This window comes from Trachypithecus francoisi, unplaced genomic scaffold, assembly GCF_009764315.1.
Source record: "Trachypithecus francoisi isolate TF-2019V2 unplaced genomic scaffold, Tfra_2.0 Lachesis_group10, whole genome shotgun sequence".
Classification (NCBI taxonomy): Eukaryota; Metazoa; Chordata; class Mammalia; order Primates; family Cercopithecidae; genus Trachypithecus; species Trachypithecus francoisi.
Genome location: NW_022681455.1, coordinates 91,414,822 through 91,434,182, shown reverse-complemented (window position 1 = coordinate 91,434,182; position 19,361 = coordinate 91,414,822). Strand labels below are relative to the sequence as shown.

At 47.7% G+C, this 19,361-nt stretch overlaps 2 protein-coding genes across 3 annotated transcripts; one reads left to right on the top strand and one right to left on the bottom strand.

Annotated features, from left to right (window-relative positions):
- Positions 1–1,370: 1,370 nt before the first annotated feature.
- On the top strand, positions 1,371–17,615 carry SALL1 (spalt like transcription factor 1). Of its 2 annotated transcripts, XM_033218379.1 has the most exons (4): positions 1,371–1,407; positions 2,441–2,533; positions 11,475–14,917; positions 16,038–17,605. In XM_033218379.1, exons 2-4 carry the CDS (start codon positions 2,458–2,460, stop codon positions 16,476–16,478), a joined length of 3,960 nt encoding a protein of 1,319 aa, XP_033074270.1. In that variant the 5' UTR covers positions 1,371–1,407; positions 2,441–2,457; the 3' UTR covers positions 16,479–17,605. The 2 variants fall into 2 exon arrangements, with proteins under 2 accessions (XP_033074270.1, XP_033074269.1); XM_033218378.1 differs by lacking the exon at positions 1,371–1,407 and having other exon boundaries at positions 1,996–2,533; positions 16,038–17,615.
- LOC117087779 lies at positions 2,555–5,484 on the bottom strand. The gene is made up of 2 exons (XM_033218380.1): positions 4,116–5,484; positions 2,555–4,020 (listed from the first exon to the last, which is right to left on the bottom strand). Exons 1-2 carry the CDS (start codon positions 4,117–4,119, stop codon positions 3,605–3,607), a joined length of 420 nt encoding a protein of 139 aa, XP_033074271.1. The 5' UTR covers positions 4,120–5,484; the 3' UTR covers positions 2,555–3,604.
- Positions 17,616–19,361: the final 1,746 nt, after the last annotated feature.

The window sequence follows — 19,361 nt, the reverse complement described above, 5'->3', positions numbered from 1 at the left end:
CCGTACACGTTCCCCGGGGTCTGGGAGAAGCGAGCCGCTCACACCCCAGGAGCGCGCAGATCCATCTTTGCCGAGGGATCTCTTTAAATATTCAGTGAGAAATAATGGCATTTGAAGCACCACCTATGGAAACATTATTATCTTCATTCTTCAACATCAGCCCTACTGATAGCTTCGTTTGTCTTTTTATCAAAATCTACTGTACCCATCAGGACCTGGGGAGAAAGGGAGAGTGAGGCGGAGAAGGTGTGAATGTGTGTGTTAGGGAGTGAGCGAGGGCAGAAGAGAAGAAAGTAAGAGAAAAGGTGGAAAACGGACGATCAGGGAGAAAGAAGGGAGAAGTTATACCATAAAAAAATAATAAAGTCAGCAGATGAAAAATAAACATTCACCGGCACACAAACACATTTACACCTTAAAAATAACAGAAAGGATTTAAGAAGCTAAGAGAAAGGGAAGGGTCCTTTACAGGAGCGCAGTACGGGTCCGGAGTATCCGAAGTCGGCTCGTGAGACTGGTGCCCACTTCGCGCGAACCGACCGTGTCACCAGCTAGACTGAAGGGCGCTCGCGAATTGGGGCGTCCTTAGGAGCTCTCTCCTTTCCTGATCGCTAGATAGGGCAGGGATTGTGTATCTGCACCCCCCTCCTCCCCCATTACTCAGCCGAAGTTTAGTTTAGTCCTTCGGGCGCAGGACTTCGAGAACCTTGGAGCGAGGAGATCCAGAGGCGCGAGGGAAAGAGCTAGGCTGAGCCGCGTACCGAGTCTCAGGTTCGCGGGCGCCTGAGCCCGGCAGAGGGATCGGGCTCCCGGTTCTGGGCTCTGGGCTCTGGGGTGCGGATAGGGAGGTTGCATTTCAGCTTGGGGGAGATGGTGATAGAGCAAAAAGTTTGGGCGAAGCGCTCGGCAAGTGCCCGAAAAGTGGAGGCGAGCTTCCGCGCCGCCAGGCAGCCTCGGACGGAACACCTCCCCACCTCCACCCCAACCCAGTTTCCCGGCTCTGGGCCGCCACCTCGTCCCCGAAGGCTGGGGCGCAGCCCCCTCCCCAGGGCGGGGTGCCCAGGGGTCCCGGGGACTGGCCCAGTCCAGTGTCCGGTCCGGCCGGGCCGTGTCTCTCCAGGCCGGGGCAGGCTGCTGCGCTCAGGGTGAGCAGCAGCCCCTCCCCTCCCCCCGGCCGGAGCTGAACTCGCAGCCCAGGCCGGTCCCCGCTCTCCGCCCGCCCGGGGCTCTGCGGCGCCACCGCTGCCGCCGCCTCCCCGCGGAGTGACGCGCCCTGCAGCCAACCGGGGCAGCCGGGGGGGAGGTCCGGGAGGGGTCCTGGGCGGAGCCGGGCCGCCCCCTTATCCCACGGGCTCTGGGCTGCTTCTCCCGAAAACTTCAGCCCTAATTGTCCTGGGAATGTCCGAGGTAGAGAAAGGGAGCGAGGGAGCAAGCAAGAGACTGGAGGATCAGGGCCCCTGGCGGGGAGGGGATGGGGTGGCGGGAGAACTGCCCCTCCCCCCGGCCACAAACCCATCAGGTTCCCAAACCTTTCCTGGATCCTCTTCTCCGCGCCCCCGCGAGCCCGGGATCCAGGGGATGGAGAACTCGGGGCTGAGGAGCGCCGAGCCAGGCGGGAGGGAGGCCGAGCCGTGGGCGGGAGGCGGACCGGCGTGGGGCTGGCTCTTCCCCACTCGCTTATTTTTTTTTTAATGGGGGTGGGAGTGGGCTGCTTTCTGGTAGCTCTTAAAGAAACGAAGAAACACTCACGAAACGGGACGCCCTCCCCCCAAATCCCGCCGCGGGACTCCCTCCCCCCGCGGGCCGGCGCGCCTCGCGCCCGAGTTGGGAAGTTCGCAGCGCGCCGCCAGCCTGAGTCCCCAGCCCCCGCCGCCCGGCCCCACCCCCGACCCGGGGCGGCTCAATTCCGGGGAGGGCATGCTAATTTGGGTCGGCCCAGCCCGGGATAGGGGGGCGAAGGAGGGAGGGGAGAGGGAGAGGAGAGAGAGAGAGCGGGGGGCGCCGGCCGGGGCGCCGGGCCCGCAGTGGAGAGGAGGCCGGCCCCCGGCGGCCTGGCCGCGGAGTCCCGGGCGGTCGCAAAGAGGGTTAACCCAGTGTCGGGCGGCGCGGCGTGCAGAGCCAGCCCCGCGGCCGGCTTATTGGGCCAGCGCGCGGAGAGACAGGGGTCTGCAGCAAATCACGAACTAATTGATTAAGGCGAGCGGGTTTGAATAGCGCTGGCCCGGTGCCAATCGCCTTTCAAAGAGCCCCTCTATGATTAATCGCAATGCATTATTGATAATCATAATTATAGCAGGACACATGCGCGCTGCGCCCGGGGCCGGGGAGCCGGGGAGGGGGCGGGCGGGCCGGCGGGCGGGGGGAGCCGCCGCCGCCGCCGCCGCTCGATTTCCGTAATTTTGAGAAGATTTTTTTTTAGTAATTTTTTATTCTGCCCCAGCTGATGTTTGAGCCAGCATGTCGCGGAGGAAGCAAGCGAAGCCTCAACATTTCCAATCCGACCCCGAAGTGGCCTCGCTCCCCCGGCGAGATGGTGAGTGCTCCGGCCCGCGCCGTGGACACACACACACGCACTCACATTCACGCACACTCGGACCCACGCACACGCGACTGGCCCCCGCGCCCCCTACCTCGCCGCCGCCGCGGCCCCGATTGCTTCTTCCATTCGGCGTAATTTTTTTTTCCTTTTTAATTTTCAATATGCCTTTCCTGGGCTTTTCCCGGCTGCCCCGGGGAAAGCGAACACATCTCCCGGCAGGATCTTTCCGGAGTTGTTGGGTCCTCCCGGGGGAGGGAGGGCGGGCATGCCGGCCTGGCTCCTCTGTCCCGGCTTTTCCGGGGATCCCAGCCACCGCCGGGATCCGGGAGCCCCATGAGGCGTGGGTGCGGGCGGAGGTCGTCCCCGCCGGACCGCACGGGGCCCCTGGCGCTCCCCGCGGCGCGCCCCGGGGGGCCCCCGGCCCGGCCTCAGCCTCCCGGCCCTGCTGCCAGCGGGAAGGAAGTTTACTTCGGGCGCTGGGCTGAACTCCGAGCGTGGGGGAGCTCACTGCACCCCCCTCGCCCCACGCGCACACTCCCACTCGGCCCGCGCTAGAACGGGGTGCCTTTGGAGGTTCAGAGCTGCAAGAAGATGGGGACTGGTGTCGGGGCGCCCGCGCCTGACCCGCTAGGGTCGCGGCCGGGGTGGAGAGTGCCGCTGGCCGCCAGTTGTTCCGGAGACGGTGCAAACGGACGGGGGAAGTGTCGGGGTCTGGCTCGCAAAGTTTATCTCCGCATCTCTTTCCCCCAACAATTGCACCCTCTGCCCCCCAAAATATTTACGGTCGGTATGCGCCCTCTGCGGATCGTGGTACTCCCTACTTCCAGGGGAGTCGGGGAAGATGTCGTAGGATAGTTTTTCAGGTTTGCGGGTGACCAGCCAGAGTGGAATCCCCCCTGAAACAGGAGCACTCTCTTTCTCCGATGGAGGCGACAGCTGTGGGTCCCGAAGGGGCTGAACAAGTCCAGAACAAAGTTTGTGTGTAGGAGCTCTGGCAAAGAGTGAAAGATATCCGGGCAGGGAGTTGGGGTGCAGAGGGAGGACACCTGGAATCCCTCCTTGCTCCTAAAGGTGTTTCACTGTACCGGCCTCAAAGCTCCCAGGCCTAGCGCCCGAGGCGATGCAGCGGCGCCCGGACTCGGGTCCCCGGGTCGTCCCGGCGCGATGCTGGCCTCTCGGCTGCGGGAGGACGGACAAGGAGCAACCTCGGCCGGTTCTCAGCGGCTCCGGATGCCGCTCGGGATGCCCACGTCCTAGGTGGCATTTTGGGGTGTGGAGGAGGGAGCTGGGCCCCGACAGAGCTCCGAAGCGTGGCCCTGATCGGCACCTCAGCCCACTAAGCTGCGGCCGCCTGGGTCCCCAGGTCCCCGGCTTGTTTCCCAGAGGCCTGCCTCTCGGTAGAGCTGGAGCACAGTAAAGCGAAGGGACCCCCGCTCCCTTTACCCGCGCTGGCGAAAAAGGGGAGTCCTGACTTGGGGTTCCTGTAAAAAAATGGGGGACTTGAAATCAATTAAGAAAATGCTTTACAATAACCCTCCTCCCGTCCCCCAGTATTTGCTCAAGCTTGAATCCTTACCCATGGCCTCTGCGATTTCTCAGTCCGCTGAAAAGAGCCCCTGAACCCCGCTTTCCACCCCAAGCGAAAGCAAGCACGCGGGGTAGATCGAGGTGAGATGACCCAAGGCCGCAGCAGCTGCGCCGAGTATTTTTCCGGGTTTTCTCAGCTTAGTTTCTTCTGCTTCCCGCACCCACACCCATCTTTCCTAAAGTTTCTGGTGAGACCTTTTGCACCGGAAAACTGTTCAAGTTAACAGTCTGTACACACAAAAAAAGCAAACTAGAGATAAGAGAGCATTTTCTAGTGTGTTTTGTAAATTTGTACTGGTTTTCTACATTTTCAAAAAAAAAAAAAAGCCTCGGCCTTCTAGGAGAAATAATGCGTGCTAGATCTTTGCCTTTCGCCTTCTGTATCAGGAATTTTTAATAGTTAAGTCTTCTCATAAAGCAATAGTATAAAAGGAGTTCACTACCTGTTACCATTATTCTTTATTAGTACTAATTTTTTCAGTTTAGTTTATTTGAGCTTTGAGGTAAGTTAGTTAACTCCATCAAGTTTCCTTTCTTTCTCTTTTCTCTCCTTTTGATTTCTCTTCCTTCCTTTCTTTTCTCTTCCCAAAAGCTGGTACATTGTCCTAAAGAAGCAGTAAACTGTTAGGGGCTCCCTAGGAAACACCCCCTCCCAGCCTTCTTTCCTCACCTCTCCCCACCCCCTCCTCTTTTTCTTCAGTAGTAATGGTTTTAGGTTATGACTGTTTTTACATGGTTGAACAATAAGTTTGGGAGAAGTTGCCTAGAGGGTAGATTTTGTAATAGGGTTTCAGGATTTAGTGTGTTGTAATAATATTAGTACACAAGTAATCCTCCCCCAACGCTGGACATACAGGAGGGCCTAACATACTCCAGTTCTTTTTATTTGGAAGTAGTTTTGAGATAAATGGCATTGAAAGTTCATGACATAACTCAAGGTTACCTTTTAAAAGTCACCTTTTCTGCAGTGAGTTCAGCAATCTGGTTCTTCTCCCCACATATAACCCATACTTCTAGGAGTAGCTGGGTTTTCTGTTTGGTTTTGTTTTTGACGTAAAGAAACATTGTTACATTTTTAGATGGCAAGCCCCTTTTCAAACATTCTGATTACTTTTTCTTATGTCTTGAGATGGTCTTTGAAATATGACAAAGGAAATATGAAACATACCAATTAAAATCTAGTTCATGCACTTCTCGTTTACCAGCACCTCTAATTGTATGACTTCTACCCAGAGTGAGACCTAGAAAAGTTTGTAGACCCAAGTTACAGGAGCCCTGAAGAAGCGGCTCCCAAAGCTGAAAGCAGCTAGGGCTGCTTGCTGTTGTGTGTCCTGCCTGTGTGTGTTTGAGTATGTGTGTGCTTACAAAGAAAACCCAGACCATGCTAAGAAGCCACACAGACAGCTTCATCTGAAGCAAGTGCAAACAAAAAACAAACACAAACACCAAAAAAAAAAAAAAAAAAACTCGAGTATTTGGTCTATTTCAGGATGCTGGTATTTTATTTTACTTTGGTGTGCAACTGCTATGCCAGAAACACTCTAAACTTGGTAATTTTTCTGCTTCTTATAAAAACCAAGATTATGGCAAATATGACTTATCTCCTCGATGATATTCAACAAGTCTTGAATTATTTGCAGAAATATGACTGCTACTGGAAAGATTGTTTATCAAGTAAATAATTCCGAGGAAAGGGAATATTAGAATCCAATGATTTTATTTGTGGGTTCTTTACTATAAATTGGGATTCCAATTGTGTGTTGTGTGTGTGCGTGTTGGGGTTCTTCCTTTGGTGGCGTTTTTAAGATTCCTGTAATTTCTACATGGATGGCCCATTTAGACTCCATTCATTTATTTAAAAAGTATTTTTGTGCTCAGTTTTTTCAAGGAAAAGATAATATTGGAATAATGAAACACCATGGATTGCAGCTAAAACACTAACAATCATATGAAGTATCATAAAAATTCCTCTTATTTATATTAATAATGGAATTCTATTATTTGCCAAAGTAATTTGCTCATTGTGAGCAGCTTTATAGCAACACATTGATCTCTGGGCCCAAAAGGTTAGCGAGAACTATAATTAATCGCTTTTTTAAAAAATGCCAACACCTGCAAGATAAGGCAGTTGGAAAGAATTCATGTTTAATCAGAGCTGTTTTAAGTTTGTCATAATGGAAGATTCTGAATGAGAAAATGCAAACCGGTTTTTTGTGATTTGCCTCAGGCCGCACATACTTTGTAAAATGTTAAAAAACAAACACACAAACGAGCAAAGTCTAGTTAGGCATGAGGGTACTATGTGTGAAAGTGAATATGTGATACTGAATGTTTTGTGGTTTATTTTACATCAAGTTTCCCCTAGAGTTCATTGGCACAAGTGCCAATGTATAGATTCTTCTTTGGGGGCTCTATTTCTTTTCTTTATACTTTTGGAGGTAGCAAGTTTTCTTTACCAACAGAAACTTTTAGAAGGTAGAACTCCACATTTTTGTGGTGGAGATCTTACTGGGACAGAAATAGGCAGACTGGTTAAGTTTTTGAAATTGTCAAAAGCCAAACTCTGTGTAGGAACCAGAACAAATTCCTTCTACAACCTCAGCTAGGTTTTTCTGAGACACTTCTTGGTGCAGATAGCACCAGAATATTCCAAAAATATTCTTAGATTATTAAAACTGAAGTAGTTTGGCGAAAGAGGTGGAAAGTTAACCGAAGAACTAACACTCCTCCCCCCAAAAAAGAAAAAAGTTTGTGTGCCAGGCTTTAGAAAACCTAGATGTGTCAAGCTGTTTTAACCTTTGCTAGCCTCCTCCCATGCAAGGGTGACAAGGTCCAGATCATAATATGTCCTTCAGTATCTTCCCAGTGACCCCCAAATTGAATCCTGCTAGTCACTTAGCAGGAAGTTAGTAGTTTATTTTAGTTTCACCTTATCAGCTTGACTTCTTTTCCTAACCTTATTCCCCTGTCACCCTCAGATGCCAGACCCCCAAAGGGGAAGATTGACAGGTAGTTCCCATAGCTCAGTTTTACCCTCAAACAACAGGGATTTAGTTTCTTGTGCCTTTGCCAATGTTTATGTAGTCAAAGTTTAGATCTTGCCTTAAGGAGTCTCTTTTTTACGCGTCACTGCAATAGGAAAGCCACAAAGAAGTTTTTGAACAAACCCTTGCAACTGGAACCCCATCTAGTGTTCAGTTTGATTCATCCATGGGAAAGACATTTCCCCCTTTCATTTATTGTGTACATTAGGTGGGCTTGGATCACTATTTTAAAAGCAATGCCTCGTCCATGTTATTTTTTCAGAGATTTCACTTGTATTCTTCCACTAGAGAATACGCTAATCCCGGTCAGAACAGTGAGTGAACTTGGAGGGTACCAGGAAATTTGTCATTTGGTGGCATATCACATCGAGGAAACTTTAGACATCACAGAAAATATGCACAGCATATGTCGTAGTGTTTAACATTTCTTGGGAATCTTAAGTTGGACATTTGGATTCAGACTTTGCCCAGGTCGGTGCAGAAAAAAAAAAAGATAAAAGACCAGTCAATCAAATATGTGATAAGAAAAGGAACAGGCTGTTAAAATTAAGGACTCCAAAACCACTGTCATGAGCAATTCTATTAAGAAATGTAAATGCAATTTTAACATAATGGGAAGTACAGTGAAGTGTCTTTCTGAAGAGCTCCAAAGAAGAAAACTAAATCTGGTAGAGTAAGGTGGTTGTGTTTGTTTTTTGTTTTGTTTTTTTCCTTTCCTGGCTGGCTAAACCTTTCTGTGTGGGGCATAGTTTTATTTTTATTTTCTCAGTAGACAGATATGGTAGAACACTTGAATTTTCTGCTTCCGATTCTGCAGTTTGGTTCAGAGGATGAAAAACTGACAGATTTGAATTAGGCATCAAGTACCTAAATAGTACAACAGGTACTAAAGCATCTGGGATTTTAATATAAATTTGGTGGAGGTATAAGATCACTCTTCCCCTCCCCCTACCAAAAGGCCCAGAAAATTCCAAATATCTGTTTGTGTGTACATACTTAGAAAACCACTGCTTCTTAAATTTTGGTATCTGACTGGGGTTGCTTACAAAATTAATCTGCATGCAAAATCCATAGAAAAGGAACAAGAATGTTGTTTTCACCATTGTACAAGGAACAAGGCAACTGTATTTACTATAATGGGGTCACCAGTTGCAATCCTGTGTAACAGATTACTGAGAGAGATACAAGATAGCAGACAATCAGAAAAATGAATTAGAACTGTTGGGGTGTGTGTGTGTGTGTGAGAGAGAGAGAGAGAGAATGTGTGTGTGCGTGTGTATCTTACTACAACTTAAAATATTCCCTTTGGTAAAGAGTCCAACTAGTCCTCATGTTTTGTCTTTTTTTTTTAAATAAAAGACTGTTTCCTTGGAGTTTTGTTCCAAATGCAGATAGATTTAAAGTTAAGAATTATTACAGTGTAGCGACACCTGCTTTTGAAATAAATCAAAATAGATACCAGTATTTTGGGGGCATGGGGGTGTTCATAAACATCAGGAAATTAAATTAGTTCACTCTACAGTGAGATCAAATGTCAGCTTATTAAAAATGTTGTGAAAACCTAAGCTAAAATATGGGCAACTTTTTAACACAGTCTCTTAAAAGCAGGCAGGCATTTATTTTTAAACATCTATATTTTCCATCCAGTTAGCACAATCCTAAATATAAAAATGTTCAGGTTGAAAAACTTGAAAATTCTCAAGTGAGTCTTGAGGCAGCACAAATGCAGAATTTGAGTGCAGGGAAGTAATAATCAGCTAAATCCTATAAAGTAACCTGCCTTTTACTTTATTTATTATGAGAATATCAGATGTTTGCAAGTTATAAAGAATTAAAATCTCTTTTAATCGTGAGCACAGATGTGCTAAATATTTGAAGCAACTACATTGTAATGTGTACAATTGATGAAGTCAGTTTTCTGATTTCCCTTGCTAGTTATTTAGTTCTGAATCTGTCATTATTTGTCTAAGCCCAGCTGACCAAGCAAAACTGTGTTTTAAAGTGGCTTTATGTTTTGATAAATGTGAGCTGGTTGAAAAGTATTTTCCACTGAATGCAGAGCTTAATAGAACATGCTGACATAATAGTTTTAATGCATTTTGTTGAAAATGTGTGAACAAACAGAATAGCTTTTGTTCCTTCATAATTGGCTGTAAAAGTAGATGGAAACATAACCATTACATATGGAAATGTGCAAAGAGAAAGAAATAACATTTCTGTTGAATATATTAGGAATTGCATTTCCTAGTTTAAAATAAGCATCTGAAATGGATGCATCATTTAAAATTGGTTGTCAAAATAAGAAGCTTTAAAGAGAATTTTTTGTCACATTATTTTTGTCCCAAGTTAAGCAACATAACTTTAGCAAATTTCATCTAATATTTTGTTTATATGATTTTAAGGCAGGGGGAGAAGCAGAAAGTGCTTAAAACAGCACCTTCCATGTGCATAGGAATCCAGTGCCAATTAGGATGATTAAACATTAAATTAAAACCAAATCATTATTGGTATTTTCTGCTACAACTAAGATTTGTTTGGTGGTGTTAATGCATTTTGCACTATACCCTTGTGGAGATTAAAAGATGGGTATTAGGAAAGCTGGCTTGTTAAGTATAACTTAGCTACTCAAATAACACTCCCAGTGAATAAAGTGTGCGTACATTTGGCATACTTCACCAGGGATTCTAATCAACTTCGGCATCACTCAAGGCAAATAGAGTTAAGGAATTTCCAGAAGTTAGTATTTAGGTATTAATTTTATTTTCTGGAATGCAAAACTAGTCAAGTTTTTAAAAATATTTACTACAAAAAGGCAAACAGCTGACACTTTCCAATGGACTTTAAGTTTACTGAAAAAAAGCAGCATTTTGATTTTACATTTATTCATATCTGCAATTACTTTGTTTTATGCAAGTTTTCTGGGAGATTCAATTTGGAAGTCATGGAAACTACCTATTATCTGATTCGGTTCTGCAGAAAAGCATGCAGGGAGGTAATCCTTGAATTAAACAGTTTTTTTTTTGTTTTTTTTTTCCACAGCCTTCTTAGATGACCACACACCATTTGTACAACAGAAGTTGGTGTTCCCCATGCTGGGCAAACAATGGGAAGCCATCCTGTCTTTGAATAGGATGTTAGCTTGGAGTTAGAGATTTTTCTGTTTAATTTACAAATGGATCTTAGTGAGAAGACATCTGAGCAACCAATGGAAACAAACATGAAATAAAGGGATTTTTATAATAAAAGGTTCAGGACAATCTGTTAAACAATTGATAACAGTTAAGAGCAAACTGTTTTTAAAGGCATTCAGACAAGGAGAGCTGCAAAGCATTTCAAACTCTAAACCAAGAATTATTTCTTAGGAGATGGGAGCACTTCTCGACTGCACATCCTTCTTGAAGTTGATGTTTAATCAGAAATGTAAATCTTGTGCCAGTTTTTATAGACATAGAGAGCACTTTTGATGAAATATTTAGAGGCATAATGTTGCCATTCGGAGCATAGTGGCATATATTCTTTGATTAGTGGGATGGTAGCCGGAGTTACATCTTTAATTTTAAAAATAAACATGCCAGGGAGTGATATATAGGTGCCAAGCAAGCCTTGTAACGGATTATGATCATTGTGTTTCTCTTCATTGTGTATGCTGCCGTTCCTTTTGTGTTCAAGTGAGTTTTGAGGAGCGGTCTGGAGGATTTGTTACTGATGTGACTAAAGTGTGTTTGTCACGGATCAGACTTAGCGCAGGTTTGAGGTAGGGGCTTGAGGTGATTTTCAAGTTGTCAGTCTACAGCTTGATGATATGCATTTTTTTCCCCCTTGTCAACAACTGATTGGAACCTGAATGACTACAAATTAGTTTAGTGACAGAACAAACTGTCACAGATATCTTTGAGTCGGTTGAAAATGAATAAGGTTGACAGAAACTCAAGAGCCTAATAAGTCCTCAGAATGGTTTGTGGACCCTCTCTGGACGAGTAGACAATAAGGTGTATAAAAGATTGGAAATCAATATTTTGCTATGGAATTTCATCATGCACCAATGTTTCCCATTTGTAGTATTTTGTATTCTGATGAATTATCTGAAGGCCACGATTCTCTGAGATACTGGATGGATAGAATTCCTCCATACCCTTAAAAATTAATTATGGATGTTCTTAGGTAATCTTGATTGGTTTTCAGGGGCTACGGTTTTGAGTTTTGCAGGTAAAAAACCATTGATTAGCCTTTTTTTTTGTTTTTAAGTCATAGGTGACTGTGTGTCCTGGCCCCTTACTAACCCTGCACCTTTTTGACATTTGTAGGAGACACAGAAAAAGGTCAACCGAGTCGTCCTACTAAGAGCAAGGATGCCCACGTCTGTGGCCGGTGCTGTGCCGAGTTCTTTGAATTATCAGATCTTCTGCTCCACAAGAAGAACTGTACTAAAAATCAATTAGTTTTAATCGTAAATGAAAATCCAGCCTCCCCACCCGAAACCTTCTCCCCCAGCCCCCCTCCCGATAATCCTGATGAACAAATGAGTGACACAGTTAACAAAACAGATCAAGTGGACTGCAGTGACCTTTCAGAACACAACGGACTTGACAGGGAAGAGTCCATGGAGGTGGAGGCCCCGGTTGCTAACAAAAGCGGCAGCAGCACTTCCAGCGGCAGCCACAGCAGTACCGCCCCAAGCAGCAGCAGCAGCAGCAGCAGCAGCGGCTCCTCCACAGGTACCTCAGCGATCACAACCTCTCTACCTCAACTCGGGGACCTGACAACACTGGGCAACTTCTCCGTGATCAACAGCAACGTCATCATCGAGAACCTCCAGAGCACCAAGGTGGCGGTAGCCCAGTTCTCCCAGGAAGCGAGGTGCGGTGGGGCCTCGGGGGGCAAGCTGGCCGTCCCAGCCCTCATGGAACAGCTCCTAGCTCTGCAGCAGCAGCAGATCCACCAGCTGCAATTGATCGAACAGATTCGTCACCAAATATTGCTGTTGGCTTCTCAGAACGCAGACTTGCCAACATCTTCTAGTCCTTCTCAAGGTACTTTACGAACATCTGCCAACCCCTTGTCCACGCTAAGTTCCCATTTATCTCAGCAGCTGGCAGCAGCAGCTGGATTGGCACAGAGCCTCGCCAGCCAATCTGCCAGCATTAGTGGTGTGAAACAGCTACCCCCAATCCAGCTACCTCAGAGCAGTTCTGGCAACACCATCATTCCATCCAACAGCGGCTCTTCTCCCAGTATGAACATATTGGCAGCGGCAGTTACCACCCCGTCCTCTGAAAAAGTGGCTTCAAGTGCTGGGGCCTCCCATGTCAGCAACCCAGCGGTCTCATCATCGTCCTCACCAGCTTTTGCAATAAGCAGTTTATTAAGTCCTGCGTCTAATCCACTTCTACCTCAGCCAGCCCCCGCTAACTCGGTTTTCCCCAGCCCTTTGCCCAACATCGGAACAACTGCAGAGGATTTAAACTCCTTGTCTGCCTTGGCCCAGCAAAGAAAAAGCAAGCCACCAAATGTCACTGCCTTTGAAGCGAAAAGTACTTCCGATGAGGCATTCTTCAAACACAAGTGCAGGTTCTGCGCGAAGGTCTTTGGGAGTGACAGTGCCTTGCAGATCCACTTGCGTTCCCATACCGGAGAGAGGCCATTCAAGTGCAACATCTGCGGGAACAGGTTCTCCACCAAGGGGAATCTGAAAGTCCACTTTCAGCGCCACAAAGAGAAATATCCTCATATCCAGATGAACCCCTATCCTGTGCCTGAGCATTTGGACAATATCCCCACGAGTACTGGCATCCCATATGGCATGTCCATCCCTCCAGAGAAGCCAGTCACCAGCTGGCTAGACACCAAACCAGTCCTGCCTACTCTGACCACTTCAGTCGGCCTGCCGTTGCCCCCGACCCTCCCAAGCCTCATACCCTTCATCAAGACAGAAGAGCCAGCCCCAATCCCCATCAGCCATTCTGCCACCAGCCCCCCAGGCTCAGTCAAAAGTGACTCGGGGGGGCTTGAGCCAGCCACAAGAAACCTAGGTGGGCTCCCAGAGGAAGCCGAAGGGTCCACTCTGCCACCCTCCGGTGGCAAAAGTGAAGAGAGTGGCATGGTCACCAGCTCAGTCCCAACGGCGAGCAGTAGCGCCCTGAGCTCCCCAGCGGCAGACTGCGGCCCTGTGGGCAGTGCCACCACTTTCACCAACCCTTTGTTGCCGCTCATGTCCGAGCAGTTCAAGGCCAAGTTTCCTTTTGGGGGACTCCTGGACTCAGCCCAGGCATCAGAGACGTCCAAGCTTCAGCAACTGGTAGAAAACATTGACAAGAAGGCCACTGACCCCAATGAGTGCATCATCTGCCACCGGGTTCTCAGCTGCCAGAGCGCCTTGAAAATGCACTACAGGACACACACTGGGGAGAGGCCCTTTAAGTGTAAGATCTGTGGCCGGGCTTTCACCACGAAAGGGAATCTTAAAACCCACTACAGTGTCCATCGTGCTATGCCCCCGCTCAGAGTCCAGCATTCCTGCCCCATCTGCCAGAAGAAGTTCACGAACGCTGTGGTCCTGCAGCAGCACATCCGAATGCATATGGGAGGCCAGATCCCCAACACCCCAGTCCCCGACAGCTACCCTGAGTCCATGGAGTCCGACACAGGTTCCTTCGATGAGAAAAATTTTGATGATCTAGACAACTTCTCCGATGAAAACATGGAAGACTGTCCTGAGGGCAGCATCCCCGATACACCTAAGTCTGCAGACGCCTCCCAAGACAGCTTATCCTCTTCGCCTTTGCCCCTCGAGATGTCGAGCATCGCTGCTTTGGAAAATCAGATGAAGATGATCAATGCTGGCCTGGCAGAGCAGCTGCAGGCCAGCCTGAAGTCAGTGGAGAATGGGTCGGTTGAGGGGGATGTCCTGACCAATGATTCTTCCTCAGTGGGTGGTGACATGGAGAGCCAAAGTGCTGGCAGCCCAGCCATCTCAGAGTCTACCTCTTCCATGCAGGCTCTGTCCCCGTCCAACAGCACCCAGGAGTTCCACAAGTCACCCAGCGTTGAGGAGAAACCACAGAGAGCGGTCCCAAGTGAGTTTGCCAATGGTTTGTCTCCCACCCCAGTGAATGGTGGGGCTTTGGATTTGACATCTAGTCACGCAGAGAAAATCATCAAAGAAGATTCTTTGGGGATCCTCTTCCCTTTTAGAGACCGGGGTAAATTTAAAAACACTGCTTGTGACATTTGTGGCAAAACATTTGCTTGTCAGAGTGCCTTGGACATTCACTATAGAAGTCATACCAAAGAGAGACCATTTATTTGCACAGTTTGCAATCGTGGCTTTTCCACAAAGGGTAATTTGAAGCAGCACATGTTGACACATCAGATGCGAGATCTGCCATCCCAGCTCTTTGAGCCCAGTTCCAACCTTGGCCCCAATCAGAACTCGGCGGTGATTCCCGCCAACTCGTTGTCATCTCTCATCAAAACAGAGGTCAACGGCTTCGTGCATATTTCTCCTCAGGACAGTAAGGACACCCCCACCAGTCACGTCCCGTCTGGGCCTCTGTCTTCCTCTGCCACATCCCCAGTTCTGCTCCCTGCTCTGCCCAGGAGAACTCCCAAGCAGCACTACTGCAACACGTGTGGCAAAACCTTTTCCTCGTCGAGTGCCCTGCAGATTCACGAGAGAACTCACACTGGAGAGAAACCCTTTGCTTGCACTATTTGTGGAAGAGCTTTCACGACTAAAGGCAATCTTAAGGTATCTTGCTCTGCACCATACCCACTCCATCAACCCTGTCCCACTGCCATTGATTATCTATAGTGCATGCCCCCAGAGTCATCAGCCCAGATATTCAGGGAGAGAGCTCTTGCAAGGGAACCTGCTGCACATGGTTGATGGGGGAGAAACGAGGGTGCCTGGGAGGGTCAGGATCGTGGCAGGGACAAGGGCAAGCTGCAGCTCACTGAATGTCAGTGCACATTGAATAATTTGGTACCTAAGCGAAGGAGCGGCCTCTATGTTGTCTTGCTAAGTGCACCAAATGAATTGCTTTACCTACCAAGGAAGACAGCCTGGCGTTGCCATGGGATATTGATTAAAGACCTCCATGTGGCCTGTGTGCTGCCCGTATCACTTAATAATTAGGGCTCTCAGCGTTTGCATCTATTTTTCATAACTATGCAGTCCAGCATGGTTTGTTTGCCTAAAAACAATAACGTCACTGCTCTGCTAATGGGCATTATGATAATTGATTATACAGCATTTCCTACTGATATGTGTTGGAAATAAAGCAAATATGCTTAAGTTCTAGAGCAACAGTTGAGTGCTCTTAGTATGTACATTTTTCTGTTGACAGAGTATTTCTCTGGAGATTGCTCCCAGTACTGTGAGATGAATAATTACTTTCTGGCTTTTCTCTCCATACGCAGGCCCTCCAATGGGCAGTCAGGGAGGGATACCTTCTTCCTATCTGAAAAGGACATTTATAGGGTAAAGGGTGTCAGATACAATACTTACCATTGCAATGAGAGTGGACATAACAATTCTAACCCTGAAAGGAGCTATCCGCCACTGCCTGGCTTGCTTGAGGCCATTATAAGCTAAATATGGGTAATAAAAAAAGAGTAAGTAAGGCATCCTTTCCCAGGAAGAGGGGAGACAGGCCAGGGCTGCAGAGAGTGAGCACGTTATTACTAGACAGGAGGAATGTATGGTTCCTGTTGCCTTCACTGTCTGTCACATGATGAGAATAGGCATTTAGGCCACTTGCTTTGTGGACATTTGGGATATGAGTTGAGACAGATTCAGCCATTAAGCTTCTCTCCCCCTCCTCTTTTCCCCCCTACCTCTCTGTCTGCCTGCCCTCCCCATATCTCAGGTACACATGGGCACTCACATGTGGAATAGCACCCCTGCACGACGGGGTCGGCGGCTCTCTGTGGATGGCCCCATGACATTTCTAGGAGGCAATCCCGTCAAGTTCCCAGAAATGTTCCAGAAGGATTTGGCGGCAAGATCAGGAAGTGGGGATCCTTCCAGCTTCTGGAATCAGTATGCAGCAGCGCTCTCCAACGGGCTGGCGATGAAGGCCAACGAGATCTCCGTCATTCAGAATGGTGGCATCCCTCCAATTCCTGGAAGCCTCGGCAGTGGGAACAGCTCACCTATTAGTGGGCTGACGGGAAACCTGGAGAGGCTCCAGAACTCAGAGCCCAGTGCTCCCCTGGCCGGCCTGGAGAAAATGGCAAGCAGTGAGAACGGAACCAACTTCCGCTTCACCCGCTTCGTGGAGGACAGCAAGGAGATCGTCACGAGTTAAAGCAGCTCGGGCTGGAGACATAGCATTCATTCCTGTTCGGAACGCGACCTATGGTGGCCTCCTACTCCTTGCCCTCCCCCCCATCCCGCCCCTTCCTTCATGTTCCCCAGATCTATGAACTACAACATTATGAAGACATTCTTTTGTACCTTGTTCAACTTTAGAGTTCTAAGAAAGCTTATTTATTAGTGATATAACCTTGCTTTGCAAACAGAATGCAAGCGTTAACTTTGGTCTTCTGTATTTTGGACTAAATACTAATTGACTAGAGTGCTGTAAACTTGCTGTAACATTTATGGCAATTGCAAGTTGCCCTGCTAGGCAGTTGTAATCTGGCATTAACTTATTTTCTATATCCAGTTTAATATGAATCTGGTGTTGATGCAATGCCTCAGTGATGCATTAGATCTCTAATAAAGTCTGTATATACATGTACACTTTGATCCTGCTGGAAAATTTTATCAGCAAACACATTGTCTAATCTTTCAAAACAGATTTAAGGAAAAGACTTAAAGTACAGACTGAACAGTGTGGGTCTTTGAAAGGTTTGGTTTTTTGATTTTTATTCTAAAATTCAACCTTTTTTTTTTGTAGATTTAACCATTTCCATTTTGAACTGCTATTTGTATCGTGCTTTTTACTTGAGTCGTCTTCAATGTTAATAAGTTTCTGTACAGTAATAAGCACGCAGAATTCTTTAGAGAAAAAGAAAACAAGTGTTGTTTTGGTAGTTGAAACTGAGACGTAACATTTTGCCTTGTAGGTATATTCACGATAGAAAATGTGTGCTGGAATTTCACAATGCTGCTAAGTATAGCATCTTGAACAACCTTCAGTGGAGAAAATGTAGATGCTCTTGTATATACAATAAGAAATATCACTTTCATTCAAATGTACATATGTTCCTTACAAGAGCAAATGCTTCTTGATCAAGAGAGCAGGTATAGTGTTTGTTTATTTTGTATTAGGTATGGAAGAAAAAAATTGGACTGTTACATGCACTTTCTTGGAAAGTTGAAAGGAAAGGGGGGGGTCCAATTTCTTTAACATTTAATACTTACTAACAACAGAGATACTGTAATTTTACTCAAGTAATCAAATACATTTTTTTTGCAACAGATAAAACAGAATACTGTGTCTGTGTTTTTAGAGTGCATTTCCATTTAGCCAGACCCCTAAATGCATTTTAACATTTCCCCAGGCAGCAGTCAATTGTGTATGTGAGCGTGTATCCCTCTTTAAATGAGGAATTGTAAAAGGCATAACAGAAATGGCTTTGCATGGGCCTGCGTTTTCTTTTATTTTGAAATTTGGAGGCCCTAGATATTTTCCCAGTATCCATGACTTATTTAGGAATGGATTTTATAGACTCCACTACCCACCCCACCCCCAAGAAAAACAAAACAACGAAATGACATAAAAAGATGTTGTTGGAGGTTTTATCCCAACAGGTAAGTTTCTTTTAAGCAAAATATTTATGCCGATTTAGATTTCACTTTTACTATTCTGGTTTTATTTCACTTAAAGCAGTCACATTTTTTCAGGCAGCTGAGAGCCACATTGCTGGGGAGTTCCTGATGCTGCTGGGTTATATAATCTGACTCAAACTGGGCCTCAACCCAGAGAGGTCAACATGTTCTTTATTTGATTGGTCTTTTAGGCATTTAAACGCACATGCATATTTGAAAGAAAAAGTCTATTAGAAAGGTTATGTAGAGTCAGCTTGAATATTTCATCACGCAAATTCAAATGGATTCTTCCCCTCTCCCGGTTGTTCTGGGGTGGAGGCGGGGAACAGGCTTTCTTCCTCCTGAGCACTATTTTGAGGTGAGCAAACGACTGAAGGGAAAGCTGTGTCCAGAGGGGTCGCCGAATTTTTTTTTTTAATTTTTTTTTTTAAGTTATTTAATGCTGTGAAGCGCGCATCTGGCGGTTGTGCCAGGTAAGGTAGAAAGCGTCAGGCCACTTCCCGCAGAAGTTTCCACCAGGGCGCGGCCCACTTGGGGCCGCAGTCCCCTGACCCTGTCGTTAGACCTCTGTGCTGAGGGGTTGCCCTCAACCCCTGCTTGGCCTCCAGGTCCAGGTCCGGCTTTCCGGAAGGTGGGGGCTGACCTGGGCCGTGAGAGTTCAGGGGAGGCGATAGGAGCCCCCAAAGACAGAGAGGGCAGCGGGGGGTGAGGGAAGCGGGTTGCGCGACGTGGTGAGTGATGCTGAGAATCACCCCGAAGGCTCCGCACCCGAACATTTAGAGGGGCAGATTTCTCGGTCTCCCCTCTCCTGTCCGGTCCTCTCTGCTCCAGGAGTGACCATTTTTCCCCAAGAGTGGGGACACGGATTGAAGGCCGGAGTTCCAGCCAGAAGCTCTAGTTCTGCGCGGGCCAGATGGAGCTGTTTCCGTTGCACAGACGACGTTCACACCTTCCCATCGCTGGGCGTGGTGATGAGGGGCTGCCCCGGGCTGCGCGCCCTTTGCGCCCAGGGACAGGGCCTGGGGACATCTGAGGGAAGTGATCCGGGAGGCTGCCGCCCACCGAGAGAGGCAGGCTTCGACAGTGCCCCCCTGCTCCACATGCCCGGCGCATCGCCGGCCCTCTCCAAAGGCGTCCAGGCGGCTGTCCCGCGACACCTTCCACCGAGCGTCCGCCAGCAGCTGGACCCCGCTCTCCAATGGTCGTCGCCGCCCGGTCCCCGGAGCTCCCGCACGCCGGACCAGGCGCGAAGGTCACCGCCTTGCACCACCTTGGGCTGCTCGTCCATTTCCAAGAGGCAGTCGGTGGGGAGAGGGGAGCGGGGGCGCTGTGTTCCCTTCCCTCTCATCACCACCCTCCCACCTTCCAGCGGTTTCTGAAAGTGAGTTAAGGGAAGCAAAAGTCACTCTTCTTT

What these genes read in the sequence shown, in the direction of transcription:
- SALL1 (XM_033218378.1), top strand. Translation starts at nt 2,458, where the DNA reads ATGTCGCGGAGGAAGCAAGCGAAGCCTCAACATTTCCAATCCGACCCC. An exon ending in CTCGCTCCCCCGGCGAGATG is followed by an intron (nt 2,534 to 11,474) that starts GTGAGTGCTCCG and finishes TGACATTTGTAG; the next exon opens with GAGACACAGAAAAAGGTCAA. An exon ending in CGACTAAAGGCAATCTTAAG is followed by an intron (nt 14,918 to 16,037) that starts GTATCTTGCTCT and finishes CCCATATCTCAG; the next exon opens with GTACACATGGGCACTCACAT.